Source organism: Kogia breviceps, chromosome 1 (genome assembly GCF_026419965.1).
Source record: "Kogia breviceps isolate mKogBre1 chromosome 1, mKogBre1 haplotype 1, whole genome shotgun sequence".
In the NCBI taxonomy this organism is placed as follows: domain Eukaryota; kingdom Metazoa; phylum Chordata; class Mammalia; order Artiodactyla; family Physeteridae; genus Kogia; species Kogia breviceps.
Genome location: NC_081310.1, coordinates 59,545,445 through 59,565,891, shown reverse-complemented (window position 1 = coordinate 59,565,891; position 20,447 = coordinate 59,545,445). Strand labels below are relative to the sequence as shown.

Sequence of the window (20,447 nt, the reverse complement as noted above, 5' to 3'; positions counted from 1 at the left end):
TAACAAAAATTAGGTGAAGGGAGAAAGTGAGCAGGAAGTATAATAAACTTACTGCTTACCTTGATGTAACAGCTGGGAGTCAATAGATAGCCTTAAAGCTCACAAATCAAGCAGTAGAAGTAAAAGCATACATAATAGTGCAAATGTAAATACAATTGTGAATAAATACTATTCACTATTGACTAAAACTGGGTGATGCAGAAGAGAAAGGGGAAGAGAGAAGAGAGTATTTAAAAAGAATTTTACCTTTTTTCATAGAAAAAAACTAATAGTTACCATGAAGAGAGAACTAAAAATATCTTATAAAGTAACTAATAAGACAAAAATACAAACCTTTCTAATATCAAAAGAACAAAAAAGCAAAGAAAGACTACACAGTGAAAGACTTACCATTTATATAATTAAAAACAGAAAACACCAAATACAATGACAGAGCCCAGACAAAACATGTCTGACATATCAATAAATGTAAATGGATTCAACTCATATTGAAAGAGATTTTCAAATTGACTCATAAAGCAAAACCTATCTCCATGCTGATTTAGAGATACATCTAAATCAAAGTAATTTAAATAGTTTGAAAACAAAAGGATGGGCAAAGATATACACGCAAATGTAAAAAAAAAAAGAAAGCAGGAATTATTTGACCCAGTTCTTTCTGACTCCAGAATCTGAGGTCTTACCTACAAACAAAAACTGCAAATAACGTTTCATGTGCTTCTGTAATAGTGCATGTATAGGGTATGTGTACATGAATGAATATACCTTATATATTTTTAAAAACTGTAACAAATTACTCAATTATATACAGTTTTTGATATAAGACTAGATATCAAATTTCTGAGTTTAAAGAATTTAGTAATATTTACCTTTAATGGTATATAAAAATTTTTCCATATAAAAATCAAAACCCTACTGAAAACTCCTCACCTGGATTTATGTCAAGATCAGCTGTCGATCTAAAAGCATGCAGTAACTCCTTATTCTGATGACAATCTACTGTCAAGCACTCAAAAACTAAAATTTGAGTTGTTCTCTGAATCTTAAGGAAGTGGGATTTTATGAAATTTATAGTATACTACAAATTATTCTGTTGAAGCAACAATTTTTTTTTAACCTCTTGAAGAAATCCACAGCTATAATATTGCTTTCAGGTGTTAAAGATCTGTAGCTTCAGAAAAAGATTTCATGCCTCAGAAATAAAAATATGGGTAGTAAAAATGAAGAAACATTCTAGGAATATTATATAAAGGTCAATAACGGCTCTATAAATACAAAAATACACTTGCGGCAGCATCAACTCAGTTAATGCATAAGAGGAAGTAATTGTGAAATCTGTGTTGCAACTTCAACATCAATAATAAAAGGGGAGATAATAATAGTACCAACCTGATAAAACTGTTGTAAGCATTAAATGACTGAAACACTTAGTACACTGCTTGGCTTATATTGCAATAAATGTTAGCTAATATTATCATCACAAAGATATAAATTTCAAACTGATGTATTATTCAAATCTTTTAAATCTATTATAATTACTGATGATAGAATTAGCCCCACAGAGAAATATTTCCCTAATGGAAAAAAAAAAGAATGTAAAGCTGCTCCTTTCCTAAATGCCCTACTCCCTCTCTGCTACCACCCAGCCCTGGGGCGAGATCAGGAGCCCTTTCTCTTTCATCCCATGGTACATCTCCATTAGAACATTATACCAGGATGTGTTCATTGCTGTTGGCACTGTCTTCCCCACCAAGGCTACTGTGAACTCCTTAAAGTCAGTGATTATATCTTTATGCATCTCAACACCTCCAGGGCACCTGTTCCCACACATAATATAAGCTCAATTAAGGTGTGTTAAATTAACAAATGTGGTATTGTAAGGTTTGTGTGTGTGTGCGCGCACACGTGTGTGAAAAATATGATCCACTTCAGGGTTTATATTCTGTGGATTGCAATGATCTTGATTACAGACTGAGCTACCTTAGCTGCCTACCTTCCCAAAAGGCCTGTTATCAAGATCAGGAAGGCAGGCAGCTAAGGCAGCTCAGCTGGGACCAAGAATGAAAGAAGGGATCGTTCAAGAAATACTTAGACACTTACAGAGTACTCTGTGAGCACCAGGCAATGAACCAGGCTCTAGGGTTATAAAGAAGACCACATCTCTGTCTATAGAGAGCTCACAGCCTGGTGGGCACGGAGCAGGTAAGGATCTCCCTCCTACTAGTTAAGTAGAGATGTTAAAGTTAAAGCTAGATCAAGACAGCTGATGCCCAGAATTCTCCTAAATTTCAGTGCTCTTTCCACGAGAACAATGCTTTTCAAATGTTGACAGGGCTCATAGTAAAAAATGTATTCTGTAGCACTACCAGTACAGACACATACACTTATGATCTTTTCTATTTAATTATTTTCTATTTCACTTTTTAAAAATGTTCATCTTGACATATTAAATTGGTTTATGACTCAAAGGTGGAAAAATACTGCTCTAGAAGATATATTTTAAAACTCTCTCTGTCAAAGTCAGATATAATTCCTAATAATTAATTTTTCTCACACAACGAATGTCCCAGCAAAAAAAAAAGTAAAACACTATCAAATAATCAAATAACCCCCAAAGACTAACACAGAGCTATGACAGCTGTCACTTGGGGAGTGGGAGGAAGCTAAACCTAATCTCCATCAGCTTTCTCTAAAGTAAATACCCAATCTAAGGGAAACAGTTATTGCTAAGCAAAAACAGGGGGCTTGGTGGCAAGTCCCCTGGCACCTCAGCTCTCTTCCAGCCAGACTGTGGCCCAAAAGACTCTCATCATTCTACACAAGAAATTCTGGAGCTTCCACTTACATTGAATATTTTTAAATTATTTTGTGTAAGAGAGTTTAATTAAATGTGTTTGGATGGGGAACAATGAATTTATTAAAATAAGTGAATGAAAATCAAAATAAACATCTTATTTTTTAAAAAATCTCTCACTGATATTTTCCAATCTTCACTTAAATTGAGGGCAGGGAAGTGTACTGATTTATCCCAGATCTGAATAAAGCATGTAGAAGTGAATCATTAATTAAGGTAATAGATTTTTTGGTTTGCTATTGAAATAAGAGAGCAAGGCAGTATACAACTTTTCCTCAACATAAGATGCTTATACAGCACTTCCCAATAAAGGAAATGTGATAACAACAATTATCACTACCTAGCAGCATATTAGAGATGAAGAAACCCCAATATTCTCAGAGTTATTTTAAGAAATGTATTCCCCTGAACAGATATAAAGTCAGAAACATGCAGAAAGACCAGAAAATCCCTTTCTCTCCTCTGTGTCCACAGACAGTACTCCAGCTCTGAGAACGCAGATTAAGTACAAGAATGTTCAGTCGAGTTCTTGGGCTTACTAGCCTCACCATTCCCCATCCAAGAAGCATGTCTGAGTTTAAAGGACTCATTTTTTGTGACATTTGCCTCAAATTAAAGGACAATTTTATAAAACTTTAATAAATCTTCTTGTCTTCCCCCAAAGAAATCTGTTTAGAACTATGTTGAGAAAAATATTCTTTTATAAAGATAAAATGCATTTTTTCTAAGAAAAAGGAGAATGTCATACCTATTATTTATCAGCTCCATCCAGTAGAACTTTCTGTGATGATGGAAGTGTCCTATTATCTCACTGTCCACTAGAGTAGCCACTAGCCACCTAGTACCGAGCACTTGGAATGTGACTAGTGTGACTGAGAAACTGAGTTTTAAATTTATTTCATTTTAATTAATTTAAACTTAAATAGCCATATATGGCTGGCAGCTACCATATGGGGCAGCGTAGATTAGATAATCAACTTAAGTCCTCAGCAGCAAAGCTGAGTAATTGACTTACCTTAGACAGAATGTCACAATTTGAAAATATGATATTCTATACCAATATTCAATTTTCAGCTTCCTAATTAGTATTTAGTTAATTAACATTTAAGGTTTCCTCAGAAGTGGCTTTTCAACAAAGTTTGGCAATTTTTATTCTAGAACGTGAACATACTAGATCTGCTGAGCAGGATTCCTTTGTCAACGTTCAATTTTCCATCCGTGAAACTTAAGCACAGGGAAAGGGGAAGAAAAACAACTTAGGCCCACCCTCCTCTTGATACAAAGGTAAGAAATAAAACATATAATCTATACAAAGCCTAATACAACCTCCTAGACTCTTCTGGGTACATCTGCTCACCAACCCTTGCTTATGTTTGCTTCTTTAGACCCAGCCGTGGCTTTCAACAAAAGTCATTCCTACATTTCCTTGATCTCTTGACTGTGCTCTGTTATGACCAGACCCTCTAGAAGTGTTCTACTTATAGACAGACCATTTAAAATGTACATACTTAAATATCCTATATTTAAATGAGACCAACTGATCAAATGGTCAAAAAGCAGTAGCTTGAAGAAGAGCAGATGCTTCAGAGAGACTAAAATATGCAGATCATGCCAAAACCACCTTCCAAGAAGGTGGCAAAAGAAAATGCGTAGTTCTATAGGCAGCAAGGAAGAGACTCCCCAAGAAAATATGCTTAAAAATACAATGCAGCCTTGCTGTAGCCATAGGATAACTAACTTTAACTTCAATCAGCACCAATGCACTCCTTACAATCTCAAGGTAAATGCCAAATTATTTTTTTCAAGCTTCTCATCATGCTAATACTTATACGCAAATATTCCACAAACACACACACAGGCACAAGTGTTTCAGTAATTTCATTATTTTTAAGTAGAGTGAACTTCTAGAACTTGTATCTAAAAATACTATGAGCTCATTTAAAACAAGAAAACTTAAGTATACTGTGCAAAGAACAAAGCCACTAATACCGCATAGCATACTGGGGAAAGCTCAGACTATAAAGAGCAAAATCAATTCTATGACAGCAGTGCAGTTCAGGTAAGAATTCAACACCATAGATGAAAACTTCATTTTTTTTCTCTCCCACTACTACTGCTGCCACCAGGTCCCAAAAAAAGGACTCAAAGTTCACCTACTGTATCTAAAGAGCATTGGGATCTCAACAAGACACGTAACAAAGAAGCAATGCCTACACTATTCCCCAGGTTTCAGGTCTTGCAGAATAATAAATGGCATTGACAGAAGGAGAAAAGGCTTCATCTGGGGCAACTAAGGGCACTCTGATCTAGCAAGAGACTGTCAGACTCCATAAAAGCTGTGTGCTGTCAGTGCCCTCACATGTGTGGATAAAATCTGGAGATGTAGCCTGGGCAGGAAAGAGGGAGACAGAAAATTTTCAATGGGGAACTGCAGTGCAGTTCCACCCTAAGAGTACCCTCCTCACTCTTCCAAGATATGACCTACAGCACCTGCGGCACTATCTCTAAGGAGCTTATCAGCTATAAAATTCTATGATAAAGCCTCAATGTCTAAGACAAATGCCAGAAACCTCACTGCTTTTTTCTTTATCCTAATTCTTAGAGGAAAAAAGTCAAATAAATATAATAAACAATACATAATTTTCACAGCAGGGGCATAAGTTCTCAAAGCATATAAGGCTTATAAACAGAAAATAAACACTACTTATTCAGTTCTTTAAAAGTTCGCTTCAGAATAGAATTAATAAAAATCTACTAAAAGACACTCAGAAGATAAATTAGGTTAACAGGGATAAAACTTAATTTTTTATACTTAATATTCTAATATAGAATTATGAGATAAAACATAGATTCTAGTAAACAAAAGAAACATGTAACAGAAAAGAAAGCCATTTTTTGCTTGGCTTCAAAAGTGAACACAGTACGACACACTGTGAGAAAACTTATTAAACTATCTTAGCACAAATGGGGCTCAGTACTTTTTCTTAATGCCCAATGATTATGGGCTAAATATCTCACCTCTTCATTTTCCAAGCCCTGAAGCCCTAAACTAAAACTCACTCCTATTCCTCTAGGAGAGCTTTCACAGACTGGTTTTAATAGACATCAATCATTTAAAAACATTATTTAAGGAATTTATCAATATATAATTACGAAATTATACTTCTGAAAATATAATCCTTCCTAAATTAGGATTCTGGAAAAAAACAACTCAATAGAATTGTTTTCTATTTATTTTTTCAATAGTCAAAGCATCTTCCACCCAAAGTGTAATATATATATATATATATTTTTAAAATCATGGCTCCTGACTTAAGCATAACATTACAAAATTTTTAATATGCATTAAAAATGTGCTCTCACTCTTACCTGTATATCCAGCATACCATCCCCAAGAAGCCACCATTCCTAAAAGCCATTTGTACATGATTCCTTCAATATACCAGAACAGCTTACTGTCCAGCAGTCGAAGGGGCTGAAGCACAATTACATAGCAGATGTAGGAGGAAATAGCAACCAGGTTGTTGGCGACCATGAAGGCAAACCTCATCAGGGCTTTCACCAAGATCCAGCCTAGCCACGGAGCTTCTTCCAAAGTCACAGCCATTCTCACATTGGAGACTGTCCTGTCTTTCTGAGATGAAAAGAAAATTCATTTAAAAAGGAAAATGGATTAAACACATCTAGATAGTCACCAACAGAGAAATCACCTCCAGCACAAAAATAAATGAAAAAATCGAGGGTCTAAGCTTTCCTAGTGTATTACCTCGGCGATCTGTCCGGGAAATTCCAGAGGGGGACAGAGAGCAAGAGAAGAGGAGCCGCACAAGGTCAAGGGAGCTGTTCACAGAGGCACAGCTATGTCATAATATATTTAGCAAATGATAACACTATTCCCACCAACTAATCTGTGGCCGGCCCGCACCGCGTCTGACTGCAGTCTTCTGTTGGACTTTAACGAAGAAAAATAGACCCACTTGCTTCACACACCCTCAGTATCTCCAAACTGACGATACGAGTGAAAAGACTAAAACGGGGACCTCTCGATCAGATCTCCCAGACCCTGCGACCTCGGTACCCTCACCACCACCCTTCCTTGCACTGATTCATTCCTTTAAAAGGTCTCTCGCGTTAGCAAAGAGTTAAGTTAAAATTGTTCATTTGCGGCAAATAGCGTCTTGTGTTCATTTTTTTTTCTTTTTACAGAAAAAAAAAGGGGGGGCGGCAGAAAAGAAGGCAAAAGGGTGAGAGGAAGAAAGTGGGCGATAATAAGGGGAAAAGGATTAAAGACAGGAGTAGGGGGAGGGGAGCCATAGCAGAAGGAGGTGGAGGCAAAGGGCCAGGGATGAGGAGCACCGTCCCCGACCAGAGGGCAGGGAAACCAGGGATGATGAAAGAAGCGGGGAAGAGGAGGCGACGGCAGCGCTCAGGGGGCGGGTGGGGCCCGCCGCGGTTTCCGCGATGTGGAAGGGTTAGGGCGGCGGTCTCGGCCCGCGCGCCGGGCTCACCTCGGCGGGCGCGGGCGGCGGGCGGTGGAGTGCGGGAGCCGGTGGGGCCGGGGGTTGGCGGCCCGGGACGCGGTACTGCGCGGCAGCGGCGGGTGTCCCTGGGCGAGGGGTCGCGGTCATGGACCCGGCAGCGGCGGCCGAGGCGCGGCGCGAGCGGGCGCGCGGACGCCCTACTCCCCTCGCGGCTGCCTGCGGACAGAGGGACGGCGGGGACTCAGAGGCCAGACCTGTCACCGGGGCGGGTCCCGGGGAGGCGGGCGGATGCCCAGCGCCCCCGCCTCCTTCTTGGGGCCTACCGCGTTCTCGTCCCTCATGCCGCCGCCGCTGCCGCCGCCGCCGCCTCCTCCCCGGGCCACGCGACTACGACACCCCTTTCCCGGCCCCCCAGCGCCTCCCCGGGCCCAGCCCGCCGCAGCCCCGGGGCCTGAGCCCACCAAGCCTGGGGTTACCTCGGGCTGGCCCGGCCCCGGCTGGGGCTACGGGAGCCAGAGGAGCCGGAAGAATGCATGGCAGGCGGAAGGAGCTGCGGCGCGCCCCGCGCCCCGTCCACGGCGGTGCCGAGACTCGGTCCCCAGGGCCCAGCCGCGTTCGCCGGGGCTGACGGGGAGGGGCGGCAGGGAGGAAGCGGCGGGAGTCGGGACTGCTGCAGAGCCGCCCCCAGAGCGCCCTCTAATGAAGGCGCAGCCGCCGTCGTCCGCCTTCTCAAACCGTCGCCGGCGCTGCCAGCGCCGCCAGCGCCAGGGATCCCGCTGTCCACGGATCGAGGCCCTTGGGGCTGCCTGGCCCCTAGGCCGGGACTTGGCTCAGCTCGGGATCGAGGAAGAGGGCCGCTCGGAAAGATCTAGGAATGAGCACCAATCCTTACACCACACGAGTGATTTGGCCCAAATTGAGAGCCGCTTTTTAGCCAAAACAGCCGTTTTTCATTGTTAGGGCTCTCTCTCCTGACAAACGCGATCGCTGCCCAAACTGGAAAGCTGTCTCCTTAAAGACTGAATGTCCTCTTTTCTTTCCTAATGAAACCCAGTTGCTCTCATGGCTTTTCTTCTGAATCTCCCCAGAGTATTAAGGTCTAGAGTTTAAAATCAATTCATGTTAAGTGCCAGAACTCTTGTTCCTGGAAAGCACCTGGAAGAACATTAATGACAATTCTGATGCCCCATCCATCCTCTCGCCCCTTCCGCCCCAAAAAGAATCCAGTGGGAATGAGCGGTCTACACAGAGACACTGAAATTTAGTCAGTCAGGGAGGGAAAAGCACGTAGGCAGTGACAGTCATTGAGTAAGTGCTCAAAAATTTGTGGCCATAAGTACCCCGGACAGGCCTGGTTATTCCCAAGGTACTGTAGCTGCATTCTGTTTCAAAGGTTGGACCACCAGAAGAAAAAATAGAGAAATAGCCCAATGGCCTGCCCTCCTGAACATTCTCATATGGCCCACCTAAATTTCAGAATTAAAAAAAAAACTTATAAAATCTTGTTATGTACCTTAAATGGGGGTAAGGGGTGCGCATTTTTTTGTGCTCCTAGTGAACTGCCATGTTTAAATCAGAATGCCACTTATTCCGCCTACAAAATGTTTATCACTGTGTTTGTTTTGGACTCTCAACGACTTCTCTCTCTCTCTCTCTCTCTCTCTCTCTCTCTCTCTCTCTCTCTCTCACTCTCAACCCTTAACTTCAGCTCCTCTTTGGCTCACAGATGAAGAAAAGAAAACTCGCCTTACGAACATGTGAAAGTATATATTCTATTTCTGTTCCCTTGGGTGATGAGGAAATATGAAAGCACAGAGCCTGGCTGAAATAATTTATTAGATTTCTTTCCATTTATTAGTCATTTATTTTTATTTATATATGTTGCTTATCTATTTCACCAATATTATATTCTAACTGTACAGGGCATAAAAAGGCACAGACCTTGTCAGAGATCTTTCTGTATAAGATCAAATGATGTATAGCAATAGAAAAGTTAAATGTGACCTTTCTATTCCTTGTATGTCCTCTGAGAATTTAGGTGCCAGGCCAATAGCATCTTTAAATAAATCTCATGAGAGAGATAATATATGTACTCTAGATTATTGTTTAAAATATATCATTATACTCTTAACTGGGTAAGACAGGTAAGGCATATATTCTTCCAAGAATCAAGAATAAACTCCCCTAAGATTCCATTAGGTCCATCCCATTCAGCATTCCTCACATACTGGAAAACACTGGCTGACACCTGGAGAGAGATAACCTACCATGTGATCTGTACCCGGTTCCTGGATCACAGAGCATCTGCCAGAGCTTCATATACTCCAGCACTTGCTGAGATGTAATTAGTACCAATCAGTCATGCCCAGAAAAGGGCCAGAGGTTGGGCAAGACCTTGCACAGTGGGTGTCAAACTTTAGCATGCAAAACATCACTTGTGGTGCCTTCAAAAAAGATTCTTGGACCTCATACCAGAAAATTTAATACACTAGGTCCAGAGGGGCCTGAGAACATGCTTTTTAAAAATTGTCATAGGTGGTTCTGATGCAGGTAGAGTATACAGACCATGTTTTAAGAAACTCTGACCTAGAGGTATCCTGAGATAATCACATCCTTTTCTTGACCCTTCATGATTCTAAATCATTTAATCATATCTGTTCTCATCTGTATTAGTTTGCTAGGGCTGCCATAACAAAATACCACAGACTGGGTGGCTTAAACAACAGAAATTTATTTCCTCACGGTTCTGGAGGCTGGAAGTCCAAGATGAAGGTGTTGGCAGGGTTTGTTTCTTCTAAGGCCTCTTGCCATGGCTTGTGGATGACCATCTTCTCCTTGTGACTTCACATAGTCATCTGTCTGTGCATGCAGGTGTCTGGTATCTGTCTCTGTGTCCCAATCTTGTCTTACAAGGACACTAGTCCTTATACCAGTCACACTGATTAGCACCCACCCTAGTGACCCCATTTAATTTAATTACCTCTTTAAAGGCCCTATCTCCAAATATAGCCACATTCTGAGGTACTGAGGGTTATGGCTTTAGTATATGAATTTTAGGGGGACACAATTCAACCATAACGTCATCCTTCCACTGTTTACACTGCAGAATTCTGCCATTTCAGTAGCTTTTTATGGGAGAGATGTGGAAACCCTAATCTTGAATCTTTCAGCTAGTCCCCTCTTGACTGGCTCCAACTTCATTAGACTTATCTTCAAGCTAAGCACATCGTGTTTCAGGTGTAGGTATGTCCTGTTTCATTGCCCAGGATGAATGAGGGGGCTTATCTTTTTAACTTTCTTGACCACAGCAGCGTGTTCAGTTTCCAGACAATTCAGTGCCTACCATGGATAAGGAACTGCATTTGGTCTGGCTTCTTCAGGGAACAATTTCAGATGACGCTTATATTTATTTATTGTATTTCAGAGTTCATTTAAGATATATGTTTTGTATTCTTTTACCTTACATATAATACCTCCCTCTTGCCTATATGGTTTTTTTGCCCCGCCAGCTTTCAATTTACTGAGGCAGCCTCCTGAGATTTTTCTGTAGCTTATTTTCACAATACCACAGGTAGACGACATGCATATATGCTCTGAACAACTGTAACAAGAAGGTTGGGATGGCCAGTTGTTCAGGATAGAAGATCTATAGAAAGCAAGGGCCTTCTTCAATGACTAACTAGCCTCCAGTCCCTTATCCAGCTACCTTAGAGCCAGGTTTATCAAAACACAAACATAAATTAAGAATTTTGCCACCTTCCTATAGTACAGCCCAATAGGGGAAGAAGGAAAAAAGGAGACCCCACCCTATAGCCACAGAGTTATAGTTTCAATTTCAAAAGCCCACCTTTGAATCACAAGAAGATGGTCCTTTGAAAGAGAAATATGACTTCTCACATTTCCAGGAGTCTTCAGACATTTTAAAACAATCTAACCACAACACTTGAGAAGGTTTAATTCCACCCATCTGGTCCACATACATCCAGCAAATTAGGTTTTAACCAGGGAGGAGCTCCCTTGGGCAGAAGAATCCTCCTGGGTTCTCTCTTTTTCCTGGTGGCAATTATAAAAACATTTCACCTACCTTTACCGGTTTCTGCACTAAAGCGCCAATGAAATATTTCCTCTCCAGGTGAAACCCAACCAGCAGTTTTATAAACATGCAATGACTTGATACCGGCCTCCCACATCACTAGAAACAGTTGCAACCTAGAAATTAGCACCCCAAGACAGTCATGCATTCTGACTGTTGTCAGCTTTAACTTCAAACAAAAAGGGAGATATATATATACCTAAATATATATAAATATATGAAATATATAATATATAGTTTTCTTCTATATTAGTATCCATAATCATTTTACATAAAATATGTTAGGACTTATAACCTTAAAATTTTTTAGACAAGACTTGACTACAGCTTTATTTAAGCCATTTCAGCAACCCTTGTTATTAACAAGGTTGACCCTAAACAGTTTTGTGAAGTAAACAATTCTCTCTTCTTCTCTATGTCCCTCTCCTCTTCAACTAATTTCCCTTTTCCCCTCTTGATACTGAAATGGTACCTAGTTTCCAAGGGGCAGTGAAGACCCCACCTAAGACCTCCACCCCCAACAGACAACACTCTAAGCTAGAACCTTCTTTCTCACCTATCCAACATTGCATTTCCTTAGTTCAGCCCAGTCTTTCCTGCCTAGTGTGGTAAACTAATCCCTGCTGAGTTGCTAATGGCTAAAACCCACATTCCCTCTTCCTGAAGTATTAACATTTTATAAAGGACTTCCTTAAAAGCATTTCTGTCGGTAGATTCCCAGGTACTGTAGTGGAGAAGTATTCTTGTAAGATATTTTGGAGAGGCTATTTCAGCAAGTTCCTTCTCTGACAGAACCTACGAAATCATGTAGTACCCCTAAGAATAAGACAAATTCAGATTTAAAATTGTCTTTCCCTAACATAATAACTAAAATAATGACATGTTATTGGTGATTATGTTAAAACAGTAATAATAGCTGACATTTATTGATCACTTTCAACACTTCAGGCCCTGTTCTCAGTGCTTGCTTTCCATGCATCAACTCATTCATTCTTCACAAAGACCTTATAAGGACCTACATTTTACTGGTGGAGGGATTAAGTGATCTACCCCAGGTCACTCAGCCAGCAAGTGGCAGGGCTGCTACTCGATTCCCAGTTCTTAGGCTCCAGAGCCCATTCTCCTGACCACAAACTACAGTGCCTCTCTGGGAGAGGCTGGTAGAAAAGCCACTCTCCACCAAGAGGGTGAGAGAAAGAGAGAGATTGAGAGGAAGTTTCAGAGGATGCTACTCTTCTCCAGCCTCATCTCTTATCACTCCCTTCTCACACCGTCTTGAAAGGATGCACTGTGCAACTTCACACATACAAGCTCATGCATATTTTTGTTCATGCTTTTCCCTTCTCTGTGCTTTTTTTTGTGAGGGGGGGGGTGCTGCACTACACAGTTTGTGGGACCTTAGTTCCCCGACCAGGGATCAAAACAAGGTTCCCGGCAGTGGAAGCTTGGAGTCCTAACCACTGGACCACCAGGGAGTTTCTCCTCTCTGTGTCTTTTTGATCCTACTCATCTTCGTGGTCCAGCTAAGATATCAAAGGATCCATACCCCCAGCCCCACCCCCAGAATTCATTCTTCCTCTGTGTGCATTCTTATATCCCAATGCTTACCATACTGTAACAGGCTTGGAATTTTTATATTTCAGGTTCTCTGCTAAAATTAGAGGTTCCATATCACCTGTCTTTCTCATTTTTTTCCAATGTCTAGCTTAGTGCCTTATATTTGGTAGGAAAAAATACTGAATTCAATGTTTATTTAATTTATTCATACTAAATCACTTCATTTTATTAAGTTGGCAGTAGGATACCTTGAATGGTGACATCATCATCATTGTCATCATCACCATCATTATCCAAACCATAGCCAGAAGCAATAAATGTTGCTAATACTTCATCTTAAAATGTATTTCAACCTTTTAAAAATGACTGTTTCCGGCTTCGCTGGTAGCGCAGTGGTTAAGAATCCGCCTGCCGATGAGGGGGACACGGGTTCGAGCCCTGGACCAGTAAGATCCCACATGCCATGCAGCAACCAAGCCCGTGCGCCACAGCTGTTGAGCCTGTGCTCTAGGGCCCACGAGCCACAACTACTGAAACCCACGCGCCTAGAGCCTGTGCTCCGCAATAAGAGAAGCCACCGCAATGAGAAGGCTGCAAACCACAACAAAGAGCAGCCCCTGCTCTCTGCAGCTAGAGAGAGCCCGGGCACAGCAACGAAGACCCAACGCAGCCCCAAAAGAAAAAAAAAATAAAAGATTGTTTTAGTGGCTAGAAGCACCTCAGCTGAATCACTAATTGTACAAAATAATATTACCCCTTTTATTATTAAAAATATCTTCCTTCCTCATTCTCAAGCTATCATCTACTCCCAATCCATCCTAGATGATGTGGTTGTAGTATTTGGCTTAAAGTACCATTTTTAACATTTTATTTTCCTGCTCAAGTTTTGACATTGCTTTTCCACATCCTAGCAAAGCAAGTGTGACTCTGTCTGGTTTACTTCAGGACCTCAACACCAGATTCCTCACTCATTAACCTAGAGTTTATCAACCAACAGGCCATGCACACTGCTGTGTCTCAGTGAGGTTCCCAAGGCAGAGCCTGGCACTCTAGGGTACAAACTGGTGGCCTCCATTTACCCCAACCTATTTTCACCATTGTCAATGACTGACGTGAAATGAAAGGCTGGGAAACATTGTCAAATTCTACTTCAGTTCTCATTTACTTCCCAACCAGCCTCCTCTACTTTTAAACAAACACATTCTGTAGCTTTGCTTTGGCTATTCCGCTACCTGGAAAGCCATCCTTCTTTCTCTCTGACCATCTTTTAACAACCACGGGAAGCCTGTCTTCTTGTCTGGGACTCCAGAGTCCCTTCTCTGAATAACTACTGCATTTATATAGAGAGCACCCCACAGTTTTGACTTAATTCTTTGCTCTTACACATCCCTTCTGCATGCTTGTTGCAGTGGATAGCACAAACACCTGCCTGATTCTAAGCCTGCAGTACAGGGGGGTCTCGGCATATAAACTGTACAGATTGAGAAGTTCCAGGTGCATAATTTCACATTACCCCACTCAGACTGCAAACAAGTTCCAGCCCCTCCTTCTCACTTCTTTATCTGGTGGTCCTTCAGTAGCTTGATCCTTTCAATCATCTGTCCTTCCACAGTCCATCCTCCAGTTTAAAGCCAAATTTACTTTCTTCAGCCTCTCTAGACCCTCAGAAAAGTTAGGTCTTTTCAGGGTCCTGGATTCTGCTTAGCTTCCAGACAAAACTGCTCTCCATACAGTTAACCTGATTTCCAGCTTGGCAATTTCCCTGGACTGTGTCCACAGAATTTCCCAGCACTGACTTCTTTCTGGAAAGAGTACCCTATCTGCTTTGTACTAGTTTCTTCTCCCTTTCCTCTGACCTCACATTTATCCTCAGGAGATCCCATGGAATCACATGTCTGAAGCTTTCTTTCACAATTCCAAGTCCTACCATTGACAATGGACTCCTAACTTATCTGGAAGCTTTTAACTCATAAGTATGCTATGTTTCTTGGTTTTCCCACAAATTAAAAAAAAAAAAAAAAAAAAAAAAAAAAAAAAAAACAACCCACTGCAGCGTCTTTGTTCTGGCATTGGGGTGGTGAAATTTAGTGATATTTGTTAAAGAAGAGGAATTCCCCTGTGGAAAAGGAACACAGGATAATTTCACTTACGAACAGAGGAAAGAAGGTATGGGGAAGTTACATGGCTTGTTCATCCCACAGAGCACCAGAAACAGTTGCCGTGGTCTTAAGGTGACCAACTCCTGGTTTACCTAGGACTTTCATCATTTTAGCACTCAAAGTCCCACAGCCCAGGAGACTACTCAGTCTTGGCAAATGGTTGGTGACCCTCTATGGTGTCCTGGGTCCCCATGCAGTCCCTTAGCCAGGTTACAGAGGTCCAGCTTCCCTGCCCAGCCTACCTTTTCTCTGCTACACCTGCTCTCTGACGATTTGATGCATCAGAAGTTAACAAGCCGTTCAGGTCTGATAGCGTGTTTAATGTGTCCTCTAAAGCGTTATTACTTGTTCTTATCTGTGTTAAATTTCCCCTCTTATCCAAGTCTTCAGCAGTGCAGCTTGGCTCTTTCCGATGTTCTCATCAGCTTAAATCATAAGGGGTTTGAGCAGAAATTTTCACCCTGCTCCTTTTCAAACTGTGTGTTTAAGATTGATTTGTCATCCTGGGTACTGAGCCTGTTGGCTGAGACTGTCGTAATGAAAATCATGCCACCTTTCATTTCCCCAGTGCCTTGCAGTCAACAAAGTGCGCTCTCTCTCTCTCTCTCTCTCTCTCTCTCTCTCTCTCTCTCTCTCTCTCTCACACACACACACACACACACACACACACACACACACACACACACACACCTTGCTTGGTGTTACCAATAACCCCCTGAGGTAGGCAGGTACTTACTGGTTGAAAGAAGTAAGTAGGGTAAGGAAAGAATTTCTTTACAGGTGGTTTTCTCTTGAAATGTCTTTAAGAAACAGTTTATAAAACATGCTTTCAAATCCTTTGTTTCTCTTAACTTCTGTCTTCAAAGCATAAACTGAAGTGGAGATCTAAATTATTAAGAATCAGCTACTGACAAACACACAGCCTGGAGAAACCCCAGAGGAGGGCTGGGGGGATTGCAGCTCCTCCCTCCCAGCACAGCCAGCCACAGGCCCTGGAGGGAGGGTCCCACCCGAGGGCCCCACCCTCCACCACCCCCAAACCTGGCAGGCCCTGCCTCTCTACTTCCTCTCACCTAGAATATTATTTCTATGGGGAAATGCAAACTTACATGCTCTTGAAAGAGAACCTGATTATAAAATTGGGAACCGTCGACAAAGAATCCCTCATCTCTTGGTTTCCTGTTATAAGGTCTTCTCAGCACAAGCTCCTGTTTTAAGGTCTGTGAATTAAACAAGGCTATCGGCAGAAGAGGGAGGCTAAAATGCTGCCTCTTCAAGTGTTAGGGGAAACACTGACCGAAACCGCCCACCCTGGCCAGGCAAAGACGGTAACAATTTGCATGAATTATTTTACGACAGGAGATCCTGGTAAGGAACACGGAACTAACAAGCCACCACCAACCAGAAGAATATGGGAAAGGTCAAAAGGAGAGAGGAGATGCCAGTCCACGCCAACCTCCCAGAATCCTCCTCTCTGGAATCCATCTTGGCTGAGTGGTTGCACGCGCTGCCAGGAAGGACCCTGGGTCAGAACGGCTGGCCAGAGACAGCCCGGAGACTAATCCCAGCACCATAAAACCCGACACTGCAAGCCACGTGGCAGAGCAGTCCTCCTGGGTTCCCTTACCCTCCTGCTCTCCTCCCGGGCGCCCCTTCCCGATAACGTCTCTTGCTTTGTCAGTAAGTGTGTCTCCTCGGACAATTCATTTCCAAGTGTTAGACAAGAGTCCACTCTCAGGCCCTGGAATGAGTCCCCCTTCCTGCAACAAAAGGATGGGATTTTTAAACTTTGGAGCCACTCATAGTAATTCTATAGTTTAAGTTCTTACATGAGGTTTTGGTAAAGTTTCAGCAACTCCACATCATGTTGAATTGAATGACATTCTCTGAAAAGGTACCTACTCTATTTCAATGTTTTTAAATATGCCTAATCATGAGAAACATCTGCAGTTCTTTTTAATTTGAGACTTTAGTGTATATAATCATCTCCTGGAGAGCTTGTTAAAATGTGGATTCCTGGGCCTCATCCCAAAGATTCTGATTCAGTCTGTCTGGGGTGGGGTCTGGGGATCTTCAGCATTAAAAAGCATCTTCACGTGATCTGAGGTAGGTGCTCTGAAGGTTCCTATAAACCTTGCTATTTACTGTGTGGGCTGCCAACATCGGTGTCACCTGGGATGAATTAGAAATGCAAAATCTCAGGCTCCGCCCTGATCTTCTGAATCAGGATCTGCATTGTAATAAGATTCCCAGGTGGTTTGTGTGTACATAACATTTGATAAGCAGTGCACTACACTACAACGAACAACATCACATCAACTCAAAACTTGAAACCAAGTGAGAGCTATCAATGGATAACCTGGAGCAAGCCTTCTTCCTTGGGGGCCTTTAATGTGTACTCAACAAATATTCATTAGATGAATATATTTTCATGGAATAGGTACCATGGAAGTCCCATTGTGTAGACTAACTTGCATTGACAAAATCATGAATGAACCAGAGGTCTAGATAAGTGTTTGAGTATATAAACAAGACTTTTTAAATGTATTAATCAACAAGTATTTACTTATTAGGTGTTTTCCATGTGCCCAGAATTTTGCTTCTCCCATTCTATTTGGGGGAAAGAACGATAATATAGAAAAGACTTTTAGAAGATAATGAAATGCCTCGATGCTATGTGGGCATTTGATGTTTGCAATTGGAGTTCTAAGAAGGGGAAAGTATACTGACTGGGGGAGTCAGTGGAACCTCTGTGGAGGAGGAGGTGAGTGGGTGGGTAAAGTATGGGAGGTGTTATGGAGGCAGACAGGAGGCCTTCCCAAGAAGGAAAGAGAGCAAGGAGAGTAAAACTTAAAATGAGCTTGAGTTGTCTGGGAGATAGAGAAGTGAACGGCCCTATTATGACAAAGGTTTTAAGGGAGTGAAGGATGGAAAACAAAAAGGTTATGTAGGATGAAACTAAATTGTAGATGGTTTGAAAGTCAGAAGTAGAATGTGCTATAGCATGTGTTTGGACAATGCTGGTTATTTTCCCCAATCCATTTTTTCTTTCTACTTTACAAGAAGTTTTTTTAAAATTGTAGTATAGTTGACTCAGGGGATTTTTTTTTTTTAAGTTGAGCGCATAGCCAACCAAGATGTAGACTACATTTCCCAGCCTCCTTTACAGGGCAGTGTGATCATATGACTATCTTTTGTCCAATGAGATATAAACAGAAGTGTTTATATCAGCTGTGACTTCTCTAAAGTACCTTTAAAGGATGGGGGCACATCCTTTTTTACATCTTCCACTTTCCTGTTAACTAAATAGGGATGAGGATAACTAGAGCTCAAGTAACAATTTTGGACCAGAAGCTGGAAGTCACAGGCTAACATGAGCAAAGAGTGACACAGGAGGAGTCTGGGTCCCTGGTGATCAGGCCATTCTAACCCCAGACTGCTTTCCTCTGGTCTCTTTAACATGAGAAAGATGTAATTTTATATCTTCCTTAAGTCGCTAATATTATACTTTGACTTTTCTGTCATGCACAGCCAAACCTAACTCGAATTCATAAAACATGTAATTGAAAGCCAAAAATGCAAGTGTTTATGCATCAGGCATCATCCTGGTTCCAGGTGCCCAGTCCTATGACCCTAATAGATTAGTTACCTAATCTAAGCCTTTGTCTTCTCATGTGTAAAATAGAGAGAACATTCCTCAAGGGTGGTTATGAGGAGCAAATTAGATTATATAAAGTATCTAGCACAGTGCTGGTGTACAGCACGCTCTTAATAAATATACTCTTTCTAATTATATACAGGGACATAGCAACAGACCAATATGGGACACAGTGGCCGTGAAAAGTCAGAGGGTATCTACAGCTAGAAGATAAGTTTGGCAGTCGTGGACTTCATGGTTTAAAAGGTGAATAGACTACAAGCAGGGAAATGCTTCAGAAAGTCTTCAGGCTAGCCTGTGGCATTAGCATTGGAACTGAAGCAGATACTTACTGAGCCCTTTTTCTGTCCCAGGCACATTCTAGGAGTTAAAGCTACAATGACAAACAAAAACACACATGTTCTTACACTCACAGAGTTTACAGCCTGGTATGGGAGTCAGCCATTAAACTACTACTGAGTAATGATATGACCATGGTAGGTAAGCACTGCAAAGGAAAGAAACAAAATGTTCTGAGAGCTTGTGTTAGAGGTGAGTAACAGAGTGAGGTAGGATTCAGCTGAGATGTGAAGGATGAACCTGAGTTAACTAAGTGAAAGGAGGTGGAAAGTACAACCCCTGCAGGGAAATGAAAGGCAAAGGCCCTGAGATGGAAAGGAGCAGCCTAAGTTCTCATGAATAAAATGAAGCCAGTGTACCTGAAGTGGTGAGCCCACAGGGGAGCCTAGTATGAGACGAGCTGGAGAGGAAGGCAAGAGACAGGTCCTATAGGGCCTGGTAGACCATCATAAAGGGTTCTGTCCCAAGGACGATTGGCTGCTGGCAGGTTTTGAGCAGAATCCTAGGACAGCAAACCATCCCGGTTTGCCTGGGACTGAGGGATATGAGACTTCAGTGCTAAAACTGGGACAGTTCTGGGCTAACCAAAAGATTGGTCACCTTAGTGATCTAATTTTTCCTAAAGATTACAGTCTGGCTGCCATATGGAAAACCAAGTATAGGAGGACAGGAATGGAATTAATAAGACCAGTTAGATTGTTGGAGTATCCAGGCAAAAGAAGACAGTAGCTTGGGCTGGGGTGGTGGCAGTGAAGTTGAGGGGAAGAGGGTGGATTTGAGAGAAATTTAGGAGGTAAAATTGGCAGGACATGGTGAGAGGTTGGAAATGCTATTTCCAAGACCACATGGATTAACTCAAGACCACATGGATTGGGCTTCCCTGGTGGTGCAGTGGTTGAGAGTCCGCCTGCCGATGCAGGGAACACGGGTTCGTGCCCCGGTCCGGGAAGATCCGGACCGCGGAGCGGCTGGGCCCGTGAGCCATGGCCGCTGAGCCTGCACGTCCGGAGCCTGTGCTCCGCAACCGGAGAGGCCACAGTAGTGAGAGGCCCACATACCGCAAAAAATAAAACAACAACAACAACAACAAAAAAAAAAGACCACATGGATTAACTCAAGTTATTTCACTTTCAAAAGTGAAATCTGGACTTCAAATCCCACATAGGAGCTCCTCTGATTATATTCTTCTAAGCACTGAAATACTAGGGTAGACCCAAGAGGACATCACCTTAGCCAAAGTACAAACTATCTAGTCTAAGCCTTGGTTTCAAGAATCAAAGGCTATAAAGAAAACATTATGGCTCCT

General features: G+C 42.0%; 1 protein-coding gene across 9 annotated transcripts in view; it reads right to left on the bottom strand.

Annotated features, from left to right (window-relative positions):
- The window catches only part of LPGAT1 (lysophosphatidylglycerol acyltransferase 1), a 75,148-nt gene extending 67,147 nt beyond the window's left edge, over positions 1-8,001 (bottom strand). For 5 of the 9 annotated variants that reach the window (XM_059076239.2, XM_067032131.1, XM_067032166.1 and 2 more), the window contains exons 1-2: positions 7,363-7,547; positions 6,224-6,488 (exon numbers count right to left, since the gene is read on the bottom strand). In XM_059076239.2, coding sequence (XP_058932222.1) covers positions 6,224-6,488; positions 7,363-7,482 — 385 coding nt within the window. In that variant the 5' untranslated portion in view covers positions 7,483-7,547. Of the gene's footprint in view, positions 1-6,223; positions 6,489-6,620; positions 7,301-7,362; positions 7,552-7,811 lie in introns of those variants that run through there. The other 4 variants (XM_059076257.2, XM_059076249.2, XM_067032156.1 and 1 more) reach the window with 4 other exon arrangements.
- Positions 8,002-20,447: the final 12,446 nt, after the last annotated feature.